Below are 22,360 nucleotides of genomic sequence, written 5' to 3' on the forward strand. Positions count from 1 at the left end.
ATTCACAGCATACCAGTTGGACGCTGCTTTGCTTTCCACTTGAACAAATATTCATCTCCTCTGTAGACTCTGAAAACCCAGGATCCTGAATTACTGGAGGAATTTCTGAGAGCAGCCAAAGGCATGGAAGCCTTTTGTACACCTTCACAGCTAAAGGACATGGAGGTCTTCACTCAGTCTGTCAGGTCTCAGTGGGAGGTAGGGCTTTCTTCACAATGCAATTCCAGTGGAACCCCGGTTTTTGTCCTTAATCTTTAATTATGAACCCTGGTTTTTGTCCTTAATCTTTAATTATGAACCCTGGTTTTGTCCTTAATCTTTAATTATGAATGAATCATGTATAATCATATGAAAAGTGAAAAGTGCGCACATCAATCACATTGTTTCCTTGTTTGACACGATGGGAGAATCTAAAGAAACCAGCCAATATATCAGGAAAACAATATGGATCCCCACCAGTCTGCATGCCAAGTATCTGAAGAATGGAGAGCGTTTTGTTTACGTTGATTCTTCTGTCAACATCTACTAGTCTTGCTTCTCCTCGGCGGGAAGCTTTGCCCAAGCAAGCCACCAGCTGGAGGCCTTAAAGGAGCTGTGTGACATGCTGAGTCCCGAGGATGCTCATCGCCTTGCCCACACTCAGCTGAGGGAGTGCGAGAGCAGCCTGGCTGCCATCCAACGCCAGTTCAGTGGAGACCAGGAGGCTCCTCTGCCTGATTCAAGGTGAGTGTACGCAGGAGACCAGATTCAGTCAGTCCTCGAAGACTTTAACGATTGTTAAGCCATTCTATTTGTCGCACGTGGGAAGGTGTTTCTGTGCTTTCACTTCTGTCATTGTATGTCTGCAGGACTCCTGCTGGATTTGGTGTGGATCAGACCCTACAAAAAGAAACTAATGGAAAACCTCAAATCTCATCTGAGGTATCTGTCCATCACACCCACGTTTGCTTTTGCTTTGTTTTTTGCTGATGGAAAAAGCCTCCGTGTGTTTGTAGGTGTCTCAAATAAAACTCCAAACAGCAACTGTGGAGCATAAAGAGGTGAAAAAGCAGCCCCCCTTTGGGGAAGAAGTCATCAAAAAGGAAGCCTTGGAGAGGTAGATGGAGCTTAGATGCTGTCATGATGGAACGTTCCTGGTTGAGGTCCGGGTGTTCGGTTGACGCATAGGGCCTTTGTTCAAACACTTTCCAGATACGATAACTTCAAGAAGTCTCTGCAAGTCCAGCTGTCGAAAAACGAACAGAGCATCAATGAGGTTCCATCAGACTCTGTGACCCTAAAAGGTCTTCACTCACGCCTCCAGGAAATACAGGTACTGGGTCAGCATGGACATGGTCCTGGTGGACCACAAGTTGAACTAATCCAGTCTTCTTTTTTAGTTCTTGAGGCAAGAGACAGAATCTTTGTGGTCTGAGTTTGCCAACCAGTGCTCCCAGTTGAGTGGAGACGATGGTGTGGAGCAGGAGAAACTGGAGCTTGAGGATCAGTGGCGGGCCCAACAGTCCAACCTTCAGAGGAGAGGCAGCTCGCTGGGTGCCGCCCTCAGACAGATTGACTCGACAGAGAACCACATGGTGGATTTCAGCGAGCGCCTGGACCGCTACCTGAGACAACCCAAGGACGTCACTGCCTTCACGTTGTCAAACACCAACATCCTGAAGGACATCAAGGTCCTCTGTCTGGTCCGGTCTGTCGGAGTCTGTCACTCTGTAGCAGATTCTAATCCATCTCCTTCTTCTTCTTCTTCTCCATTAGGAGCTGGATGAAAATATCCAGAGTGAACTGGATCAGCTTTCCCGTCTGGAGCCTGAATCCAGCAACCTGGATCCCAGAGACTGCTTAACCCTCTCCCGTGAGGTGGATGCCCACAGAAGCAGCCTGGATCAGCTCCGCCAACAAGTTCGCAAGAGTGAGGCAGCTGCTCGCGCTCTGGACCGCTTCCTCATGTCACTCCGCACCTTAGAGGAGGACATCGCCGGAGTCCAGGGAGTCCAGGGAGTCCAGGGAGTCCAGGGAGTCCAGGGAGTCCAGGGAGTCCAGGGAGTCCAGGGAGCCCCGTGCGGTGATGCCACCATCTGGCAGGACCGTCGTGCCAAGCTGACTCTCATTAGGCAGAGCGTGGACAGTCTGAAAGACAAAGCTCCGCAGCTAGATCTTCTGCTGCAGGGGGCCCGGCTGACGGTAACCAGGGATGGTTCTCCTGCATCCTGCCTGGACATGGTCAGTGTCCTGCTGAAGAAGCTGGAAGAGGCTGACACTGGACTTGTGGGACAGCAGCAGATCCACAAGAAGGAAACCCAGAGCAAATCGTTGGGATTGAGGAGGAGGGCCCTGTTGGGAGAAGTGAGGAAGCTCCAGGAAGCCATGGAAGCACGAGGCCTGACGGAGGCCACCATACCAGCCGTGCAACAGAGGTATTGTTGGGTCTTTAGCAGGACAAGTTGCTACCATTGGTCATTCAATTCTTTGCTTTCTTCTCAGGCTGCGGGCTCTGTCTGATTTGGAGGACCAGCTGAAGACTCAGAACGCAGAGCTCCAAGGTCTCAGGGAACTTCCTGAAGGTCAAAATCTCCTTGAGGAACTGGACACCGAATACAAGCAGACTGAAACATCCTTGACGGACAGGTATGTTTGCTTCATGGAACGTGAACATGTCTTGATGCGGTGACGAAGGTCTACATGACCATCAGGAAGCAGCAGTGCAGCATCCTGCTGGAGCTGCTCAAGACGTTCCAGAGCTGCCGCAGTCAGCTGAGCAACACCATGCAGAGAGCCGAGCAGACCATCTCTGAGCACACCTCCTACATGGGCAAAGACAACCTTCACAGGATTATAACCAAGGTGAGGCAGGTCCTGCTCACAGTGCGTTTAAGTGCGGTTCTCATGAGTCCACTTGAGCAGGTCCAGGATATTAAGAAGGAGCTGAGTGGCCTCAGTGAGCAGATGGATGAGATCAGGGCCGTTTGTAGGCAGCTGCAGACCACGCTCAAGAAGTTTCCGGACTGCCGCGAGGTTCCGTTTGAAGCTGAGGCTGACACGCTGATGGACAACTGGCTGGATGTAAGTGTCATTAGATCTGGATCAGGACAAAATCCAGATTAGAATCTGGCGTTGTCTTGATCTGACTTGGCAACAATGTGATGGAAGATGTTCTGTGGTGATATTCCACGTTTCCTACGCAGATGACGGAGAAAACAGACAGTTACATGGACAACCTTCAGGTGGGCTTGGAACTGTGGGACAAGCAGCTGATGCTGGGAGGAGAGATTGATGGCTGGGCGGCCACCAAACTGGCGCTCTTTGCGGAGAGCCACCCCTTCTACAACCACCAGCAAGTCATGGCCATGAAGGTGCGAGTCAAACACTGCAGGAACCCAAGTGTATTTGTAAGAAAAGACAAACCCATGTCAAACGTGACCATGTAGGAGGAGATCCAAGCCCACGAGGAGAACATCCAACATTTCCACAAGAAGTCTGAGGAGATCCAGGAAATGCTTGAAAGCCAGGACGCTCCACTGGAGCTACAAGTGAGTAGAAACGGGGTGATGGATGACTCGGTCGTGTAACCCATGTGATCTCCTTGGCCTGCAGGTGATGGAAACACAGCTGAGGAAGAGGATGGAACAGGTGAAGGAGCTGTTTGCAGACTGCACCGATGTGTTTGAGGAGCTGATGGTGGTGAAGAAACATCTAGAAGAAAAGATCGAGGGGTGTCTGGCAGCCATCGAGAACATCCAGTCTTCTGTCAGTCAGGTCCAGGCCTCAGAACCAAAGGCGGAGACCCAGATCCAGGTGCTCAGCTTTACATCTGACTGACTGTTTTACATGATCTTTATTGTGTTTAAAATGTTATGAATTGAAAGACTTCCAGTGAATTGAAGTGAATGAATGACGGACTAATTTCTGTGCTGCAGGATTTGTGCGCCAACCTGGAGGAGCAGGAGGAGCAGGCGGAGTCGGTGCTGCGTGAGATGGCCCTGGTCACCAGTGTGGCCAGTCCCCAGGTGCTGGAGACGCTTTCGGCGGACTGCGGCCGACTGACAGACGCCATCGCCCGCACCAAAGACATGATCCAGCGGAAGAGAGAGGAGCGGGACGAAGGCTTGCTCAAGGTCATTGAAGGTCAGTTCAACTGAAACGTCTCGCTATTTCTTCTATGCAGTATTCACCAGGATTCTGCTGGCCAATGAGCTGCTGCACCAATTGTCTTCTGCAGATGAGAGACAGTCATTTGAGGACTGGTTCCAGGATCTGCAGTTGGCCGTCAATGAGTGCTTTGAGAACCCGGAGAGCCGATCCCATGTGGAAACATCTTTGCAAAGACTGACAGTGAGTGGACCAGCACAGTTTCCTACAAGCTGTGATGGAAATGGACAAGAAGAAGATCCTCTTTGGTCTCTCAGGGCTCCTTGAAGTCCAACGATGCCGAACGACGTCTGGACCAGCTGAGAGAGAACCTGGACAGAGGTCGGCAGCAGTTTGATGATCAGCAGCTAAGCGAGTTCAGCAACTGGCTGAAGGAGCAGCGCGAGGAGGTGCTCACGTTCAATAGCCACTGTCTGAACCGGCAGAAACAGATGGAGGCTCTTCACTCAGACTTGATCAGGTATACGGTCCAAAGCCATGAAAGACTTAAAGCTGCTATGATTCACGGATGATACCACTGCTTTTTGTTCCGGGGGGAGTCCAGACCAAATCATGGTCACACTAAAAAGATGGTTTGATGATAAACCGAAGTAAAACTAGTACCCATTATGTCATTGTTTGGTCATATCACCTCGTACTTCGGTATGTGACAAAAAGTTTTAAAAATTAAAAAAATTAAAAAAAAAAAAAAAAAAAAAACTTAAACTATATTGGGAAAGCAGTACTTCATACTTTGGTACGTGACAAAATAAATAAATAAAATAAAAATCATAAAAATAATAAATTCATAAATAAAAAAGGTAAAAAATAAAAACACTTAATTTATATTATGGAAAGCAGGAAGTGAACAAATGTAAGTAGGGTTTAATAAGCTTTGCTTCTTCCTACTCCTTTTGGACATGTGGAACTGGGAACTGATTATGGGATGCACTCAATTGGAATCTGATGCATGTTCAAATGAAATTACCATTACCATTTCTATTACCATTAGCATTAGCATTACCATTACCATTAGCATTATAATTACCATTAGCATTACCATTAGCATTACCATTAGCATTAGCATTACCATTAGCATTAGCATTACCATTAGCATTACCATTACCATTAGCATTACCATTAGCATTACCATTAGCATTAGCATTACCAGATGATTCTAACCTCACACACCGGAAGTGATGAACAGTCTTTCCTGATTGTCCTTCCTTCCTGCTCCAGTCTGCAGACACTCCATGACAGCTTCCACAACTGGCTGCAGGGAAAAGAGAAAGAAGACATAACGCCACCTGAGGCCAAACATCTGCTCAAGGACCTCCAGGACAGGAGGTGATCACAGAGACTCCATTATGTCATCATCATTGTTCACCACACAAAAGTCTTTATGATTCACATCAGCGCTGAAGAGGTCCATCATGACCTCTAGTGGTCGTGAGCGGGACAGCCATAGCATCAGCCCAATCTTATTGGACGCATCATGGTGCTCTGAGGCGATGTCATCATTGCCTTTGTGTCTATGATCTCAGCTTTGATGTTCTACCACTTTGGGCTGAGAAAAGCAAAGCGTTGTCAATGATCGTGTTTGAATCCACTCAGAAGTTGAACATTATCGTTAAGCCTCTTATTGGGTCTCCTTGCCTTTGGCAGCCAAAGAGCAGACGCCCTCGTTGAGCTCCTAGCTTCACTACGCAGGCAGGGCGTCAGAGCGGACAGACTCCTGAAGGACGGAGACAACGTGTTGGAGCGCTACCGGAAGCTGGAGGCCAAGCTAGGAACACAAGCAGAGGCCCACAGCAAGTTGGAGGCGGAACTGGAGCGGTTTGAAGTCCAAGCTCAGAGCGCCAGAACCTGGTTTAAAGACCTCCTGCAGCCCCTCACCATAGCAGAGGGAGTCCAGCGGGTCCAGGAGATGAGCCACAAAGCCGAGGTAAAAATGTACATACTGTATATACTTAGGTAGTATCCGTACTTAATGCACAACACATGCTCTCCTTTTCACCACCAGGCTGTCCTGAGCACAAAAGCCGATGGAGACTCCAAGGTGAACCATCTCCGATGTCAGAGCCAGAGTCTCTGTGAGCAGGAGCAGCTGGAGCCCAGCAGGAAACAGGAAGTCCAGCGCTCGTTCAGAGAAGCGGAGGAGGAGTGGCAGGCTGTCCTCCAGGCGGCTGAGGACGCCCTCAACAAGGCGGAGACGCAAGCTCGCTTAGACCGAGAAGTGGATGCTTTCAAAGTCCAGAGCCACAGCTTGCAGACCTGGATCAGCGACTTGGAGGAGGATCTCACGTCTCCTGGTGGCTGCACGGATGAAAAGCTTCATGTGAGTTGAACGCATCCATGAGAGTACCTGGAGATAAACTAGTATTCCTGATGCCAGTACTTATGCTAGTACATCATGACAATAAAGTATTTGGGCCTTGCGTGTTTTTGGTGCTCTCAGGACCTTCTGCTTATCAAACCTGACATGGAGACGAAGCTCCAGCATCTAAAGGGGTGGTGCCAGACCATGTGCAGCAACGTGGATTTGGATGAAGGCTTCCGTCAGGAGGTCCAGGAGACAATGGGACGCACGGAGGAGCGGTGGAGGAGGGTGATGGCGGCTGTTGAGGAGGTGCAGACTGCAGCCGCCATGGAGACGGAGATGGCTGCACTGCAAAGTCACACAGAGAGGACTCAGACCTGGATCAGGGAGCTGAGGCACAAGCTCCTGTCGCTCGGGAGCCACATGGAACTCCAGGAAAGACTCCAAGTTACTCAGGTGCCTTCACCAAGCCGTGTCTCCTGTATCAGGGTTTGTGTGGTAGCCGAAGTAATCTTCTCCGCTTGTAGGCTGTCATGGCTGCCCAACCTGAGGGCCAATCCAAAGTTCTGGACCTGAAGAAGGACGCGGAACATCTGTGTGAGAAGCTGGAGGAGAACAGGAGACCTGAGGTAGCACAGCTGGTCAAGGACGTGGAGCAGCAATGGAGGTCTGTCCTGCAGACCTGCAAAGACGCCGAACTGCGAGGTTTTGCTGATGACTTTGAGGGTCAGCGTAAGAAGACGCAGGCGTGGGTGAGGGAGCAGGAGAGGCAGCTCCAGTCCGTCAGCGTCCATGCTCCGCTGGAAGAGAGACGCCGCACAGCCCAGGTTTGTTTTGGTATCAATGCTGATTTCGTCTGACCTTTTGGAGTGGGTTCCTGGAAGGAATGTTCCTCTGTAGTGCTCTCCATGATGTCTTAGTTCCTTCAGACGACCCACCTCCTCATCTTCTCGATACAAGTGGCTATAAGACAGGCCAAACACATTTGGATGAACGTTGTTTCCAGGACGTACTGCAGTCCAAACCTGATGGCGACTGTCAGGTGAACAACCTGAGGAGGCGGGGCCAGAGTCTCTGTGACCGTCAGGATGTGGAAGAGGGTAAGAAAGGTCAAGTCCAGCAGACGGTCCGAGACACGGAGGAGCAGTGGAGGAACGTTGTGCAGGCCGCCAGAAAGCTGGAAGAGGACGCAGAAGCTGAGCTGAACCAGGAGATGGAGAGGAGAGAGTTGGAGGTGAAGAAGCTTTAGCGTGGACTTATGAGACCCTTATCACCTCCCTAGACGCCATCCTGGACGTCATCATGGAATTGTCTTTTGATCTTTGTAGCTGGCAGATTTGAAAAGCCTTCATCTGGAAACCAGCAACTGGCTTTCAGACCTCCAGCATCAGCTAGGTTCCCTAACCGGTCAAGATAGACAACACGCCGCACAGGTGAGGCAATCAGGAGTGTTGGTGTCTACGTTGTGTGGAACATGATGGTCATCTTGGACCACATATGTTTTCTCCTCAGACCATTATCGGTTGCAAGTCTGAGGCGGATGCTAAACTCCAGGAGATGAAGAGACGCTGCCAGGCTTTGGACGCTGACGAGCTGGAGCAGCACCTTCATCTGCAGCACCTGCATCTTCAGCAGATGGTCCAGGACTTAGAGGACCGCTGGACTGAGACCCTCCACGGTGCCAAAGAGATTGTGGACGCGGCGGAGAAGCGAAACGCTCTGCAGTGTCAGCTGAGGAAGCACCAGGAGAGCAGGGAGGAAGTCCAAGCCTGGCTGGAAGAAAAGCGACGGGACCTTCATTCCCTCAACTGTTCCAAAGATCCTGAAAGGACCATAAGCACCGCACAGGTCAGCCATGGAATAGTAGTAGACATTTGAAGGTAGTAGTAGACATTTGAAGGTAGTAGTAGACATCTGAAGGTAGTAGTAGACATTTGAAGGTAGTAGTAGACATCTGAAGGTAGTAGTAGACATTTGAAGGTAGTAGTAGACATTTGAAGGTAGTAGTAGACATTTGAAGGTAGTAGTAGACATTTGAAGGTAGTAGTAGACATCTGAAGGTAGTAGTAGACATCTGAAGGTAGTAGTAGACATCTGAAGGTAGTAGTAGACATTTGAAGGTAGTAGTAGACATCTGAAGGTAGTAGTAGACATCTGAAGGTAGTAGTAGACATCTGAAGGTAGTAGTAGACATCTGAAGGTAGTAGTAGACATCTGAAGGTAGTAGTAGACATCTGAAGGTAGTAGTAGACATTTGAAGGTAGTAGTATGACATTTGAAGGTAGTAGTAGACATCTGAAGGTAGTAGTAGACATTTGAAGGTAGTAGTAGACATTTGAAGGTAGTAGTAGACATTTGAAGGTAGTAGTAGACATCTGAAGGTAGTAGTAGACATCTGAAGGTAGTAGTAGACATTTGAAGGTAGTAGTAGACATTTGAAGGTAGTAGTAGACATTTGAAGGTAGTAGTAGACATTTGAAGGTAGTAGTAGACATCTGAAGGTAGTAGTAGACATTTGAAGGTAGTAGTAGACATGTGAAGGTAGTAGTAGACATCTGAAGGTAGTAGTAGACGTTTGAAGGTATCTGTCGTCTGCACCCAGGACATCCTGAGCTCCAAACCAAACGGAGACTGCCGGCTGGCCGAGCTGAGAAGACAAAGTCGCAGTCTGTGTGACCACGAGGACGTGGAGGACGCTGCCAGACGGGAGTCTGAACAAGCGCTCACAGATTTAGAGGAGCAGTGGAGGACGTTGCTCCACGATGCTGAGGACTCCCTGAAGAAAGCAGAGCTTCTGTATTCACTCTCCAGGGAGCTGCAAGCCTTCTTCAGCCAGGCGGCCAGCACTGGGGCCTTGTTGGAGGATCTGCACACTCAGCTGGAGACCACCGGGACAGGCACCGAAGGCAGCCAAGTCCAGATGGAGGACAGACTGAATACCATACGGGTGAGCTCCTCTTTTTACCCCAAATATTACTTTTACCAGCAGGAATATTCATCTTATACTTACATGAAGTACTTTACTCAGGCTGTACACAGTCATTGTGTTTTCAACTTGAATGGCAATATCGGAATATGACCAATCATATATGAATATGATTGACATCCCTACTGTTAAATATTGGAATATATGATTGACATCCCTACTGTTAAATATCAGAAGATATGATTGACATCCCTACTGTTAAATATCAGAAGATATGATTGACATCCCTACTGTTAAATATCAGAAGATATGATTGACATCCCTACTGTTAAATATCAGAAGATATGATTGGACATCCCTACTGTTAAATATCAGAAGATATGATTGACATCCCTACTGTTAAATATCAGAAGATATGATTGACATCCCTACTGTTAAACATGGGAATATATGATTGACATCCCTACTGTTAAATATCAGAAGATATGATTGACATCCCTACTGTTAAATATCAGAAGATATGATTGACATCCCTACTGTTAAATATCAGAAGATATGATTGACATCCCTCCTGTTAAATATCAGAAGATATGATTGACATCCCTCCTGTTAAATATCAGAAGATATGATTGACATCCCTCCTATTAAATATAGCTGCCATACACCCAGCGTTCTATGCTTTTGTCCTCAGATCATCTTGAACTCCAAGTCCAGCGGAGAGACTCGAGTGACGGAGCTGCAAAGGCGTGTGCAGAGTCTGTGTGAACACCAAGATCTGGAGGAGGACAGCAGGCTGGAGATCCAAACGCAGCTGAAAAAGCTGGAAGAGCAGTGGCGGACCATCATGCAGGCTGCGGATGAGAGGAGCAGGTACACAACCATTCCTTTCTCTACTTGGAGCTCCTCTGAGGCACTTGGAAGGAGCATTGGCCAATCATCTAAATCCTCCATGTGCTGTCCATCAGACTACTACAGGGCGTCGTGGACCTCCTGGTGTCCTGTCAGTACCGGCGAGCACAAGCTGAGGCTGGTCTGCAGGAGCTCCAGACACAAATGTCCAGTCTGCCTCGCGTCTTCCCCTGGCCGGGTCTGGGGGAGCGCAGGCAGGCGGTGGAACAAGCTCAGACCCTGCTGGACAGGAGCGCAGCCCTTGGTCCGCTCCTCGATGATCTACACACCCAGGTCCCAAAGTCAAGCTAAGACTCCCCAAGAGAGCAGAATCTGTTTAGCGACCAAGTGGGTACAACTCCACATTCACACGTTCATACTGATCATTCTTCTTCTTCAGGCTGTGGAACTGTCTGAGACCACCCGGGACCCCGAATGGGCTGATGCTACCTGGGGCAGCATGGAGGAGGCCATCCCATTTCTTCACAAGGACTTGACTGTGAGTTGAACAAGCACGGTGGTCTACACGTGGAGTCCGGAGTCCACAGCCGAATTAGATGTCAGGGGGGCCGGACTCATGGAATAGTCCCCCCTCACAGATGATTTAGAAGGAAAAAGGTTCCTAGCCTATGAAGAACATAGAACCTTGTCTGGTGTCATGCCTGCTACATCCTGGTATCTGATGTTCCACGTTGTTCTACCAAAGTGTACCTTGCATAAGACTGAGAGGAGTTGCCCTGTGTGTGGGTTGCGTGTCGTCAGGAGGCCCTGGAGAACCTGGAGCAAGGCATCATGGCAGAGAGGAGGTGCACACAGCTTGTGGAGCAGCATGAAGCAGCACAGGACTGGTTGCGAGAGCAAGTGAAAGCCCTGGAAGCTCCTCCAGATGATAAACAAGGTCTTCACGGTGCCATCAACACCCTGAAGGTCAGACCGCAGAGAAGATGTTTTCAGTTCACGTCCACAACGTCACCCGCTCGTCTTTGTTCAGTTATTCCAATGTTGTATTCCCTAGGCTTTACTCCAGACCGTGGATCGGGAGCAGAGAGAGATGAAGGAGCTGGATTCCGCCAGAGATGATCTGCTCAGCCTCTGTACCCCTGGAGGTCGTGACGCTCTGACCCTGGAGGTCAGTCACCTGCATGAGCTTTGTGTCACGTCTGAGCTGGACGTGAGGGAGCGCCTGGAGGCCAGCGAGGCCCGCTTGCGGGACCTGGAACGCCAGGCGGCCCAGAGAACCAAGGAGCTGACGGAGAGGGCGGCTGCGCTGCAGGGGGATCTGCGGTCTCTGGATCAGGCCCTCGCATACGACCAACTGCAGGACCACATTGAGCAGCTCCAGCAGCACTGGAACAGCCTGCAGGTTTGAGTTCACGGTGCAAGATGGGAACGCTACAGATTAGGGATGCCGTGCACACAACGTTCCAACACAAAGTGTCTGCACTCCTCTCCCAAATCCGTACTGAGGCGGCACTCATCCCGTAACACGGATGCATTAGTCCATCCCAATATGATCCGTGTCTGTCCTCTCCCAACAGAATTGTGCCAAGTCTCTGGAGGAGCTCTGGGTGAAGGTTGAAGAGCTGCATCAGGATGTCGGTTCTGCCCAGGAGATGCCAACAGAAATAACCACCACAGTCGAGTCTCTTCGCCAGCACCATGACAGGTACCGTGGACATTTATTGACACAGTCAGGCTGTCGGCGCCAGTCGAGTCACGCTTTCCGTGGGTTACTTTCCCAGGCGACCAGAAAATGGTGAAAATCCAGGGATTTTCTAGCGCTTATCCTCACCAGGGTCGCGGGGGTGCTGGAGCCTATCCCAGCTGTCTTGGGGCGAGAGGCGGGGTCCAATCCCAGGGCACATATAGGCAAACAACCATTCACACTCACATTCATACCTATGGACAATTTGGAGTGGCTAATTAACCTAGCATGTTTTTGGAATGTGGGAGGAAACCGGAGTACCCGGAGAAAACCCACGCAAACTCCACACAGAGATGGCCGAGGGTGGAATTGAACTCCGGTCTCCTAGCTGTGAGGTCTGCGTGCTAACCACTCGTCTGCCATGCAGCGTGGCTCTTATATTTTTGGACCAAAAACATTTTGTTACCTGCTGTGGTAGAATGCAGGTTACTCCTGCCATTCTTTTATTTTGAAGCTTCCTTTGAACAGGAAGTCGCGGTATGCATGGTTTGATGCTTCGTAAACGGACAGTAGTTATGTCGTTGTTTCTTACTGCTGAACGATGAAGAAGTTGGTGAAATCCTATTGGCTCTCATATGTTCTATCAACAAAAGTGGTTGATAAATCATGTAAAAGATGGGATTGATGAGTTTGTCGACATGACTGGTTGTCAACATAAGCGGCGTCCACTGCATTGCTACATCTTGATGGTGACGTGTCCTCCTATGAATGTTTTCTTTCCTATTCCTTCAGTTTACAGAGCAGGCTTAGCGAGCATCAGCAAAGCTGCTCCACAAACGCTGCTCGCTGTTTGACCGATGCTCTCCAAGCCCTGCAGGAATGGAACCACAGCGAGCCGTTAGAGTCCATAGCATCAATGCAGGTTTGGATCTTTTCATGTTTGGTTGAAGTCAATGAGAGCACTTGCTTGAAGTACACGTGATCATAATTAAGATACAGCTGTTAGCATAAACGCTTAGCTACCTATTTTGTAAACCATGTATTCATGACAAACATGGCCGACGTCTCTTTGCCGGTGTAGGAGACAGCAGAGGAAGGGGAAAAGATGCAGGCTGTCCTCCAGGAGGCGCTTTCCCATCAGCAGTTTTTGAGTGACTGCCTGAATCAGGATATGTTCCACAAACTTTCAAAAGACGGTTCAGAAACTCTCAGACAAGCAGGGACACGTCAGATGTCTCTCCGCCACAAGTTAAAGGTACCTGTCCAAAACACTTACCCAATTTCTGGACTATAAGTTGCACTGGAGTATAAGTGGCAGGAACAGCCAACCTATGAAAAAAAGTGTGACTTATAGTCCAGAAAATAGGGTACTTCTTGGATAATGTACATCCTATCTCCATCATCAATGTTTTTCCTTGCAGGATCTGAAGGAGAAAAGTGAGCCAACAAGCAAGGGTCAGTCCACTGATGTTCATAATCAATCTGAAGATAGTCAGACATCTTTGGTGGCCCCACCACGGAGAAACAAGCAGCCCACGGAGAAAAAGTCTAAAGTTGAATTCCACCAAAACGTTCCCTCAACCAGCACGCCAACACTGGACCAGGATGACTTGTCCGTGTCATCCAGGTCCAGTGAGCAAACGGAATCTACTGTTTCTGAAGAATGCAAAGATATTCCAGCACAGAGGAAGTCCAAGATCCAGGATGTGTCCCCGGCTCCTCCATCCCCAAAAAGCGAACACGAATCCAAAAGGACCTTGGACCAGGAGAAAGATGAAGCTGTTTTGGAACAGAGTAAGCTTCTAGCACCAAAACGAAAGGCAAAGCCTGCAGAGTCTCCTGACCTCAACGAGGTAGCACAGGACAAAGATGGAACCGAAGGGCTTCACGGTGCCACCGCTGTGGATCCGTTCTCTGCCAGTTCTGCAGAAGCCAGCCAGGAACCTTCTTTAACTCCTGAAGAATGCACAGGAGTATCTGCTGCACCTGTTGTGGAAGCAAAGGTTACACCACCTAAAAGAAAGTCCAAGATCTCACCACAAGCGCCTTTGAAGGAGGAGCCAACTGTGACAGAAGAAGAGTCCCATGTGGAACCCAAAGAGGAAAAGCTGACGGACAACAAAGAACTTGGAGTCTGTGATGATTCTAACCTCCAAGAAGCAGGAAAGGACTCGGAAAGTGGGGAAGCGTCTTTAGTTACGCAACTGGTGACGGGAATCATTGAGTCCGCAATGAAAGACATGGCTTTGCCTTGGAAGAAAGATCAGCCAGAACTGGAAACTAGGAAAACTTCCCAAGATGTCACAGGAATTCCCGAAGTTGTTATCTCGGAGGAAGCGAGGATCATCCCACCCAAAAGAAAGTCAAAGAGTTCCAAGATTTCTCCAGAACTTCCTAAAAGAGAGGAGCAATTTTTGAGAGAAGAAGAATTCCATCTGGAACACAAAGAGGAAGAGCTTCTCCAAGATGAACAACTTGGTGCCTGTGACAATTGGGAAAGTGGGGAATCTTCTGTAGTTGCTCGACTGGTCACTGGAATCATTGAAGCTGCTATGAAAGAGGTTGGTTCCCCTTCACAGAACGATCAGCTGGAACTGGAAAGTAGAAGAACGTCACAATCGGTCACAGGCGTCCCTGAAGTTCTTATTCCAGAAGAAGAAAGGATCACTCCACCCAAACGAAAATCCAAGGGTTCAAAGATTTCTCCAGAGCTTCCTAAAAGAGAGGAGCAAATTTTGACAAAAGAAGAATTCCATCTGGAACACAAAGAGGAACAACTTCCAGAAGACAAAGAACTTAGTGCCTGTGATGATTCGGGTGATGGTTCAAACCCCCCAAAAGAGAGAAAAGACTCTGAAAGTGAAAGTGGAGAAGCTTCTGCAGTTGCTCATCTCGTCACAGGAATCATTGAAGCTGCTCTGGAAGATGTTGGTTTACCTTCATGGAACCAACCAATGATACTGGACAGTAGACAATCTTCCTCAGTTCCAGATGTCACAGGAATCCCTGAAGTTGTTGCGGAGGAAGGGAAATTCCTTCCACCTGCAAGAAAGTCAAAGGACATGAAAGTTCCACCCAAGCTTCCATCCGGAGAGGTCACGGTGTCCACTAGAGATGAAAGTCACGACTATGACAGTGAAGAAACATCTCCAGAAGCACCTGCAGTCACAACAACAATGGAGACTGCTGCTGTAGATGAAAGAATCACCTCACCACCCAAAAGAACTTCCCAGACATCAACAGCTTCTCCAGAACTTACTAAAAACACAGAAGAAGAACCTGAACGCCAGAGACCTTGTTCCATTGCAGTTTCTGAAGAATGTAAACTGAAAGAAGAAGCAGAAACTGAAGAGAAATCTTCTGATTCTGCTGAGGACTCTGAGGTCTTCATCCCTGTCCTGCCCATTGAAAGAAAAGCAAAAGGTCCAGATGTTTCCACAAAGTCGGATTCAGGTGTGGATGAAGAAAGTGACTTGCAGCCGAAAGAGAGTCAGCAACAAGCAGATGCTGTGGGAACAGCAAGAACATCTGAAGATGCCGTAGTGGAAAAGATCACACCACCAAAAAGAAAAGCGAAGAGTGGGAAGGTTTCATCAGAAACTCCTAAACTTCCCACCAGGAGAAAGTCCAAAAATCATGAAGTCCCCACAGTGTCCATAGAGCCGCTTATTGTTATCGGTGAAGGTACGGAGCCCAACACTGAAGGTTCAAGACAAAGCCCAGGTGACCCAGAGCGTAAACCCGATGTTTTGGAGGACAGAAAGCCCTCGCCCCCCATAAGAAGGACCAAGAGCTTGCAGACTTGTCCAGAACCTGAGAAAGGGGACGATCCAAATGTTGAAGAAGAGGACAAACGTCCAGATACTGAAGAAGTAGCAACACATGACATGCATGATGCCATCAAGAGCCTGCCAGAAGATAAGGCTACCCCTGACGTCCAAGTGAAGACCAAGCGGGATGAGACCACGCCTACCATGCATGCAACTACAGCTGACAGTGATGTCACTAAACTTCCTGTTCTTCCACATGCGGATGAAACGTCTCCAGAAACGACCTCAGCTGAAGAAACCATGACTCCGATGCAAACTGTCATTGAGCTGGAACTGTTGGAAAGACCTGAAGAAGTGAAGGAAGGTCATGTCCAGGTACGGGTCTGCAACACTGATGCCACCATGAGCTTGGAAAAACCATCAGTATTGTTAGAAAGAATCCCAGCGAGGGCTGGTGGAGACACCTTCAGAGTAAATATCCAGGCTCAAGGAGAAGATGGACAACTAGATGAACAGCAAACGCTCCAAACGCTCCAAACGCTCCAAACGCTCCAAACGCTCCAAAGTGAGCCCGGTGGATCCAGCTCTGTGATTTTGACGACACTTGAGCCAAATGAAACGGAAGTGATAGAAATAATATTATGTGAGGAGGTCGTGGAAAAGAACCTCCAGATGGACGGTCAGGTGGAAGCTCTGGAAAGCAGCCAGGAAGGAAATACTGAGACAGTGGAGCAAACATCTGCCATATCTCCAAACTGTATGCAAGATGCGGCCATGATGATTGACATAGGACCCAAAGTGCATGTTTTACACGTGGATATAACGACGTGTCAAGAAGAACGGGACAACAGGCTGGAAACAGAACCCACACCAGAAATAGTCCAAAGTCATATTCAGGGTGAGAGGCTGCCAGAAGACAAAGACACCTCCATCCAGGATCTACACAACACAGCGGTTGAGGAGGTACCAGGATGGCCATCTGCTCAGCTCCTCAGTGACGTGTCAGCAGAGAAAGAAGTATTGACGAGCACTGGAGGAGGCACCAAAGACGTCTTGGCTGAAGGATCTTCAAGTGGTGACGGTGAGAAGGCTTCAAAGGACACGACTGATGATCAGGAGAAAGACAAACCTCCAAGAGAAACGTCACCAGAGGAAGAAGAAACCAGCACTGAGGTGCATGACGTCGAGACCCAACGTGAAGCAGCTAGTCCGAGTTCCGCTGCTTTTGAGCCAGTTCACCCACTGGAAAGTGGAGGTGAGAAGGAAGAGACCAAGTGGACTCAAAATGGAGATCAGTCACAACTAGGTGCTGAATCCCAAATACCTGTCCCACAAGAGAAGGAGTCTGGGCAGGACTCAGGTGTCCAGGCTGGTACAGTAAACAATGATGAGGCTGCCGGTGGTCTTCAGCCTGGACAAGAGAAGGAGTCTAGGCAGGACTCTGGTGTCCAGGCTGGTACAGTAAACCATGGAGAGGCTGTCGGTGGTCTTCAGCCTGGACAAGAGAAGCAGTCTGGGCAGGACTCTGGTGTCCAGGCTGGTACAGTAAACAATGATGAGGCTGCCGGTGGTCTTCAGCCTGGACAAGAGAAGGAGTCTGGGCAGGACTCTGGTGTCCAGGCTGGTACAGTAAACCATGGAGAGGCTGCCGGTGGTCTTCAGCCTATGAGGTCAGCAATTAAAAGGACAGAAACGGAAGTTTCAGAGTTAGCTGACACTCATTCCCACCCTCATCCCGACACGGAAAAAGCGGTCAGTGCAACAACAGAAGAAGCTGATGATATGATCACTCGTAGAAGACCAAAGGAACACGGGAAGGTAGACACGACAACAAGCACCTCTGAGCAGAAGGTTGTCAAATTCGATCCTAATGAACCAGAAACATCTCTGATGACGGACATCTTCTCAGCCATAAAGATGACCACCAACACAGGACTTCTGAATGAGGTACAAGTGAAGCTTCTACTCTTGTTCTTCAACCATAGTAAGATGAACGGATGGAAATGGACGTTCCCTCACTAGGACACGGTTGATGACCTCATCAGATCTAATCCAATTGTTCTTTGCTTATTTTAAGGCTGGAGCATGTGAAGATTCCGTGGCAGATCTCCTGACCTCCAGCGGTGACCTGGCCGATCACCATTGCAGGCTATTGTCAAAACTTCTGAGCTGTAAGAACCAACCTTCTGAGCTGCAGCCAACAGCCATGACGCAGCAGGTGAATGTGGCCCAGGTAAGACTCTGATAGGCTACGTTAGTTATCATGGGCGGAGCTTAGCATCTCTCTGCTTTGGGAATACAGGAATGTCAGGACATGGCCCAGGACCAGACGTTACGTCTGTGCCGGCGGAGAGAAGCAGATGAGGAGAACTCAGATACTTTGAAGTTCATGGAGGACCAGTGGAGCGCCGTTGCTCAGGATGCAGCCGTCGTGGTCCAGAACAAAGTGGCCCATCTGGAACTGGTGCAGAGCTTCCGTCATCAGACTGAAGAAGCCAGGACTACACTGGGAAGACTGGCAACTGAACTGGATGCTGTAGGAATGTGAGTTGAGGGAGTACTTCCTGCTCACACTTGGCGTTGAGCAGTATTGTTTACATATTTCATACCCGTTCCACTTGGATACATTTGAAACTTCCGTATTTTTCCCAAAAACCATGCTGATCTTTTTGGAATTTGGAGTTTCAGTACGCATCCCTCGTTGAAAAGCCTTCTACACCTGCTGTTGTCCTTTCAGGTCCCCGGCAGAGAGCAGCCAAACGGAGGCAGATCGGCTGAAGTCCTTAAAGAGGGACATGGAGGAAAACAGGAGCGTCCTTGGGAAGTTGGATGGGATCCACACCAAGCTCCATCCTCTTCTTAGCCGCTCCCATCAAGCAAGTGCAAATGATCAGCTTCAGACTCTCCACCAGGAATGGAGAGACCTGGAGAGACTTGTGGAGAAGGCCTTGCATCACACGGACGTCCGCTACCAGAACGCCAGCAGCCTTCTGCTGGAGCTGTCGTACCTGCGGGGACACCTCGAGTCCATCAGTGAAGACCTGGAGGCCAAACATCCGCAAGTGTGCCAGTGGGATTACAAGAAGGCCCAGAGGTTGATGATGGCACAAGCCGAGGTTGAAGCTGCTCAGGTGAAATATGAGGACTTGGGAGAGAGGTTGCAGGCTCTACTCCCCAGCTTATGGCCAGAAGAAACAGCAGAGATAAAGAAAGGTCTGCTGAACGTCAAAGACCAACTTTGTCTCACAGAAGAATGGCTATCTTCTCAAATTCACAAGTGCAGTAATCCCATCATGGAGAAGGTCATGGCGGTGGCGAGCGGCGGCTTCTCCTGGGCTAAGCAGATCTTGAGTGATCTTGAAGGCAGACGAAGGAGGTTGTCTCTGCAACCCGAGGTGGTCCACCAGCAGCTCAGGGATCTGAAAAAGCTGCAGTCTGAGGTGGCAGTCAAGCAGAGCCAACTAAAGTCACAGGCCAAGGAGATAAGAGGGTATCTGCCACAGCTGGACCCGGCGGAGGAGATCCCTGTGGTGCATTCGTTGCTGGAATCTCTGGAAGAACTTTCAACGTCAATCACTGAGAAGATAGTCCAGGCCATGAAGGACACAGAATCCGGTCTGCAGGTCAGGGAAAAGTTGTGGGAACAGATTGCAGATCTGGACACCTGGGTTGGGACACATCTGCAGAAAGAGACAGTGAAGAACGTAGGGGGGAACTTGACGTGTCCTGCTGAAAGTGACCACCGTGAGATCCAAGAGACGCTGACTGAGGCTGAGAAGCAGTCTGCTGCCTGCAAGGTTCTTTTGATAAAGAGTAGCGACATGGCCGCTGAGCTAAGCATCAAAGAGGATTGCCAGCTTTTTGACAAGCTCATGGACCTCCAGGAAGACATCTACACGATTAGCAGATACCACACCTTCAACAAAAATGAGCTGGATGAACATGTGAGATCTTTAGAATCAAGCAAGCAACAGCTCGCCACAATTGAAGAAAGCCTCAGGCAGATGCGAGTAGACCTGGGAAGTCTAAGGTTCCCTGTCACAGAAGAATCCCTCCTAGTTTTGGAACCGTACAAGCAAAGGCTTTTGGAGCACAAGTCACAGATTGACACCATCTACTCCTGGATTCCAGAAGAAAAGAGCATGGAACTCCACGCAGTCACGGCTGAAATCCACAACAAAATGACCCGTCTGCAAACGAAGGCCAGCGATCATGAGAGGTACCTCAACATGAGGCAATGTCTGGAAGACCTTAAAGAAGCGGTTGAGGAACAGGTCAACCAAACCAGAGAAGATGGCATAGAGGTGGTGGAGAAGTACAAGATCTGTCAGAAGCTCCTTTTCCAGTTCCCTCTGATAAGAAAGCTATGTGACGATGTTGGATCTAACCTCCAGATGATCTTGGCTGACCTTCACCCTTCACAGCTGAGCTCAGAGCAGCAGAGACTTCAAGAAAATGAGCAGAGCTTCAAAGACCTGGAGATGAAAACCCTGAACAACCTCAGCCTCATTGAGTGGTGTCTGCTGAAGGAAGTGGATCTGGACTCAGAGAGGAAAGCCACTCAGGCCTTCCTGTGGGATGCCCATCAAGAACTCCAAACCCCCCCACAGATGGAGCTGCACCAGAGATCCATGAATGAGGAATACCAGAAGATAATGTCTTTGAAAACGACTGTTGAGTCGAGAATAAGAGCCTTGGATCTTCTAGAGCAGAACAAAGAAAACAAAGAAGGACCAAGCTCCTCAGATCTTGAAGACTTGAAGAATGAAGTTCTACGTGAATGTGACTCACAAATGGCAAGTGCTTTTGTTTTCTACGCAATCGAGAACCTTTTGTAGCTTCTTCAGGACGCTCTTGGGTTCTGTGTGACTAGGGCGTGTTCATGTAGTTGGTTACCGTGGCAACATGCCTTCTGGAGTCCCATCACCCTTAACATCCTGTGCTGTTTTGTCTATTTTAGGATCATATCTCCGATGCAATGATATCTCTGAGAAAGTACACACGTACCGTAAAACAAGCACTTCAGTTCCTGAGGAACACTGAAGCCTCTCTGCTACCCATTCTCGGCTCAACTGGAGTCTGCCATGAAAAGCTGGAGGAGACCCAGAAGATCTTGGCCTCCCTGGAAGACCACGCCCAGACTTACATGAACCAGCTGAAGGATGAACCTGCTCCGCATCCTTACCTGTCCCCTGTGGAGGTGGAGCAACTCCAAGAGGCTGTGCTGAGCCAGTTCCTGGTCCGGATGTCCACACTGAAGGCCAGGGGCTACCTACATTTGGAGAATCTTACCAGGTAGGAGATTTATTCCCATGATTTATTCCCATGATTTGTTCCCATGTTTTATTCCCATCATTTATTCCCATGATTTATTCCCATGATTTATTCCCATGATTTATTCCCATGATTTATTCCCATGATTTATTCCCATGATTTGTTCCCATGTTTTGTTCCCATGATTTATTCCCATGATTTGTTCCCATGTTTTATTCCCATCATTTATTCCCATGATTTGTTCCCATGATTTGTTCCCATGATTTATTCCCATGATTTATTCCCATGTTTTATTCCCATGATTTGTTCCCATGATTTGTTCCCATGATTTATTCCCATGATTTGTTCCCATGATTTGTTCCCATGATTTGTTCCCATGATTTATTCCCATGATTTGTTCCCATGATTTGTTCCCATGATTTATTCCCATGATTTATTCCCATGATTTATTCCCATGATTTATTCCCATGATTTATTCTCATGATTTATTCCCATGATTTATTCCCATGATTTATTCCCATGATTTGTTCCCATGATTTATTCCCATGATTTGTTCCCATGATTTATTCCCATGATTTGTTCCCATGATTTATTCCCATGATTTATTCCCATGATTTATTCCCATGATTTGTTCCCATGATTTATTCCCATGATTTATTCCCATGATTTGTTCCCATGATTTATTCCCATGATTTATTCCCATGATTTATTCCCATGTTTTATTCCCATGATTTATTCCCATGATTTATTCCCATGATTTATTCCCATGATTTGTTCCCATGTTTTATTCCCATGATTTATTCCCATGATTTATTCCCATAATTTATTCCCATGATTTATTCCCATGATTTGTTCCCATGATTTATTCCCATGATTGATTCCCATGATTTATTCCCATGATTTATTCCCATGATTTGTTCCCATGTTTTATTCCCATGATTTATTCCCATGATTTGTTCCCATGATTTATTCCCATGATTTATTCCCATGATTTATTCCCATGTTTTATTCCCATGATTTGTTCCCATGATTTATTCCCATGATTTATTCCCATGAGTTATTCCCATGATTTATTCCCATAATTTATTCCCATGATTTATTCCCATGATTTATTCCCATGATTTGTTCCCATGATTTGTTCCCATGTTTTGTTCCCATCATTTATTCCCATCATTTATTCCCATGATTTGTTCCCATGTTTTGTTCCCATGATTTATTCCCATGATTTATTCCCATGTTTTATTCCCATGATTTATTCCCATGATTTATTCCCATGATTTATTCCCATGATTTATTCCCATGATTTGTTCCCATGATTTATTCCCATGATTTATTCCCATGATTTATTCCCATGATTTGTTCCCATGATTTGTTCCCATGATTTATTCCCATGATTTATTCCCATGATTTGT

General features: G+C 48.1%; 1 protein-coding gene across 6 annotated transcripts in view; it reads left to right on the forward strand.

The window, feature by feature from the left end:
• Positions 1 to 22,360, forward strand: part of syne2b (spectrin repeat containing, nuclear envelope 2b) — an 84,048-nt gene that overhangs the window by 22,329 nt on the left and 39,359 nt on the right. For all 6 annotated transcript variants that reach the window (XM_058091314.1, XM_058091318.1, XM_058091319.1 and 3 more), the window contains 38 exons: positions 67 to 198; positions 530 to 723; positions 849 to 921; positions 996 to 1,096; positions 1,192 to 1,312; positions 1,380 to 1,670; positions 1,756 to 2,414; positions 2,482 to 2,625; positions 2,691 to 2,841; positions 2,902 to 3,060; positions 3,183 to 3,350; positions 3,426 to 3,527; positions 3,592 to 3,792; positions 3,915 to 4,122; positions 4,217 to 4,329; positions 4,404 to 4,606; positions 5,365 to 5,472; positions 5,791 to 6,070; positions 6,149 to 6,463; positions 6,584 to 6,901; positions 6,973 to 7,272; positions 7,452 to 7,679; positions 7,774 to 7,878; positions 7,958 to 8,293; positions 9,048 to 9,392; positions 10,063 to 10,241; positions 10,337 to 10,553; positions 10,660 to 10,758; positions 11,022 to 11,186; positions 11,275 to 11,622; positions 11,798 to 11,925; positions 12,697 to 12,826; positions 12,986 to 13,159; positions 13,326 to 17,621; positions 17,752 to 17,907; positions 17,977 to 18,218; positions 18,412 to 20,470; positions 20,635 to 20,969. In XM_058091314.1, coding sequence (XP_057947297.1) covers positions 67 to 198; positions 530 to 723; positions 849 to 921; positions 996 to 1,096; positions 1,192 to 1,312; positions 1,380 to 1,670; positions 1,756 to 2,414; positions 2,482 to 2,625; positions 2,691 to 2,841; positions 2,902 to 3,060; positions 3,183 to 3,350; positions 3,426 to 3,527; positions 3,592 to 3,792; positions 3,915 to 4,122; positions 4,217 to 4,329; positions 4,404 to 4,606; positions 5,365 to 5,472; positions 5,791 to 6,070; positions 6,149 to 6,463; positions 6,584 to 6,901; positions 6,973 to 7,272; positions 7,452 to 7,679; positions 7,774 to 7,878; positions 7,958 to 8,293; positions 9,048 to 9,392; positions 10,063 to 10,241; positions 10,337 to 10,553; positions 10,660 to 10,758; positions 11,022 to 11,186; positions 11,275 to 11,622; positions 11,798 to 11,925; positions 12,697 to 12,826; positions 12,986 to 13,159; positions 13,326 to 17,621; positions 17,752 to 17,907; positions 17,977 to 18,218; positions 18,412 to 20,470; positions 20,635 to 20,969 — 13,883 coding nt within the window. The remainder of the gene's footprint in view (positions 1 to 66; positions 199 to 529; positions 724 to 848; positions 922 to 995; positions 1,097 to 1,191; positions 1,313 to 1,379; positions 1,671 to 1,755; positions 2,415 to 2,481; positions 2,626 to 2,690; positions 2,842 to 2,901; positions 3,061 to 3,182; positions 3,351 to 3,425; positions 3,528 to 3,591; positions 3,793 to 3,914; positions 4,123 to 4,216; positions 4,330 to 4,403; positions 4,607 to 5,364; positions 5,473 to 5,790; positions 6,071 to 6,148; positions 6,464 to 6,583; positions 6,902 to 6,972; positions 7,273 to 7,451; positions 7,680 to 7,773; positions 7,879 to 7,957; positions 8,294 to 9,047; positions 9,393 to 10,062; positions 10,242 to 10,336; positions 10,554 to 10,659; positions 10,759 to 11,021; positions 11,187 to 11,274; positions 11,623 to 11,797; positions 11,926 to 12,696; positions 12,827 to 12,985; positions 13,160 to 13,325; positions 17,622 to 17,751; positions 17,908 to 17,976; positions 18,219 to 18,411; positions 20,471 to 20,634; positions 20,970 to 22,360) is intronic.

Source organism: Doryrhamphus excisus, chromosome 13 (assembly GCF_030265055.1).
Source record: "Doryrhamphus excisus isolate RoL2022-K1 chromosome 13, RoL_Dexc_1.0, whole genome shotgun sequence".
NCBI classification, from domain to species: domain Eukaryota; kingdom Metazoa; phylum Chordata; class Actinopteri; order Syngnathiformes; family Syngnathidae; genus Doryrhamphus; species Doryrhamphus excisus.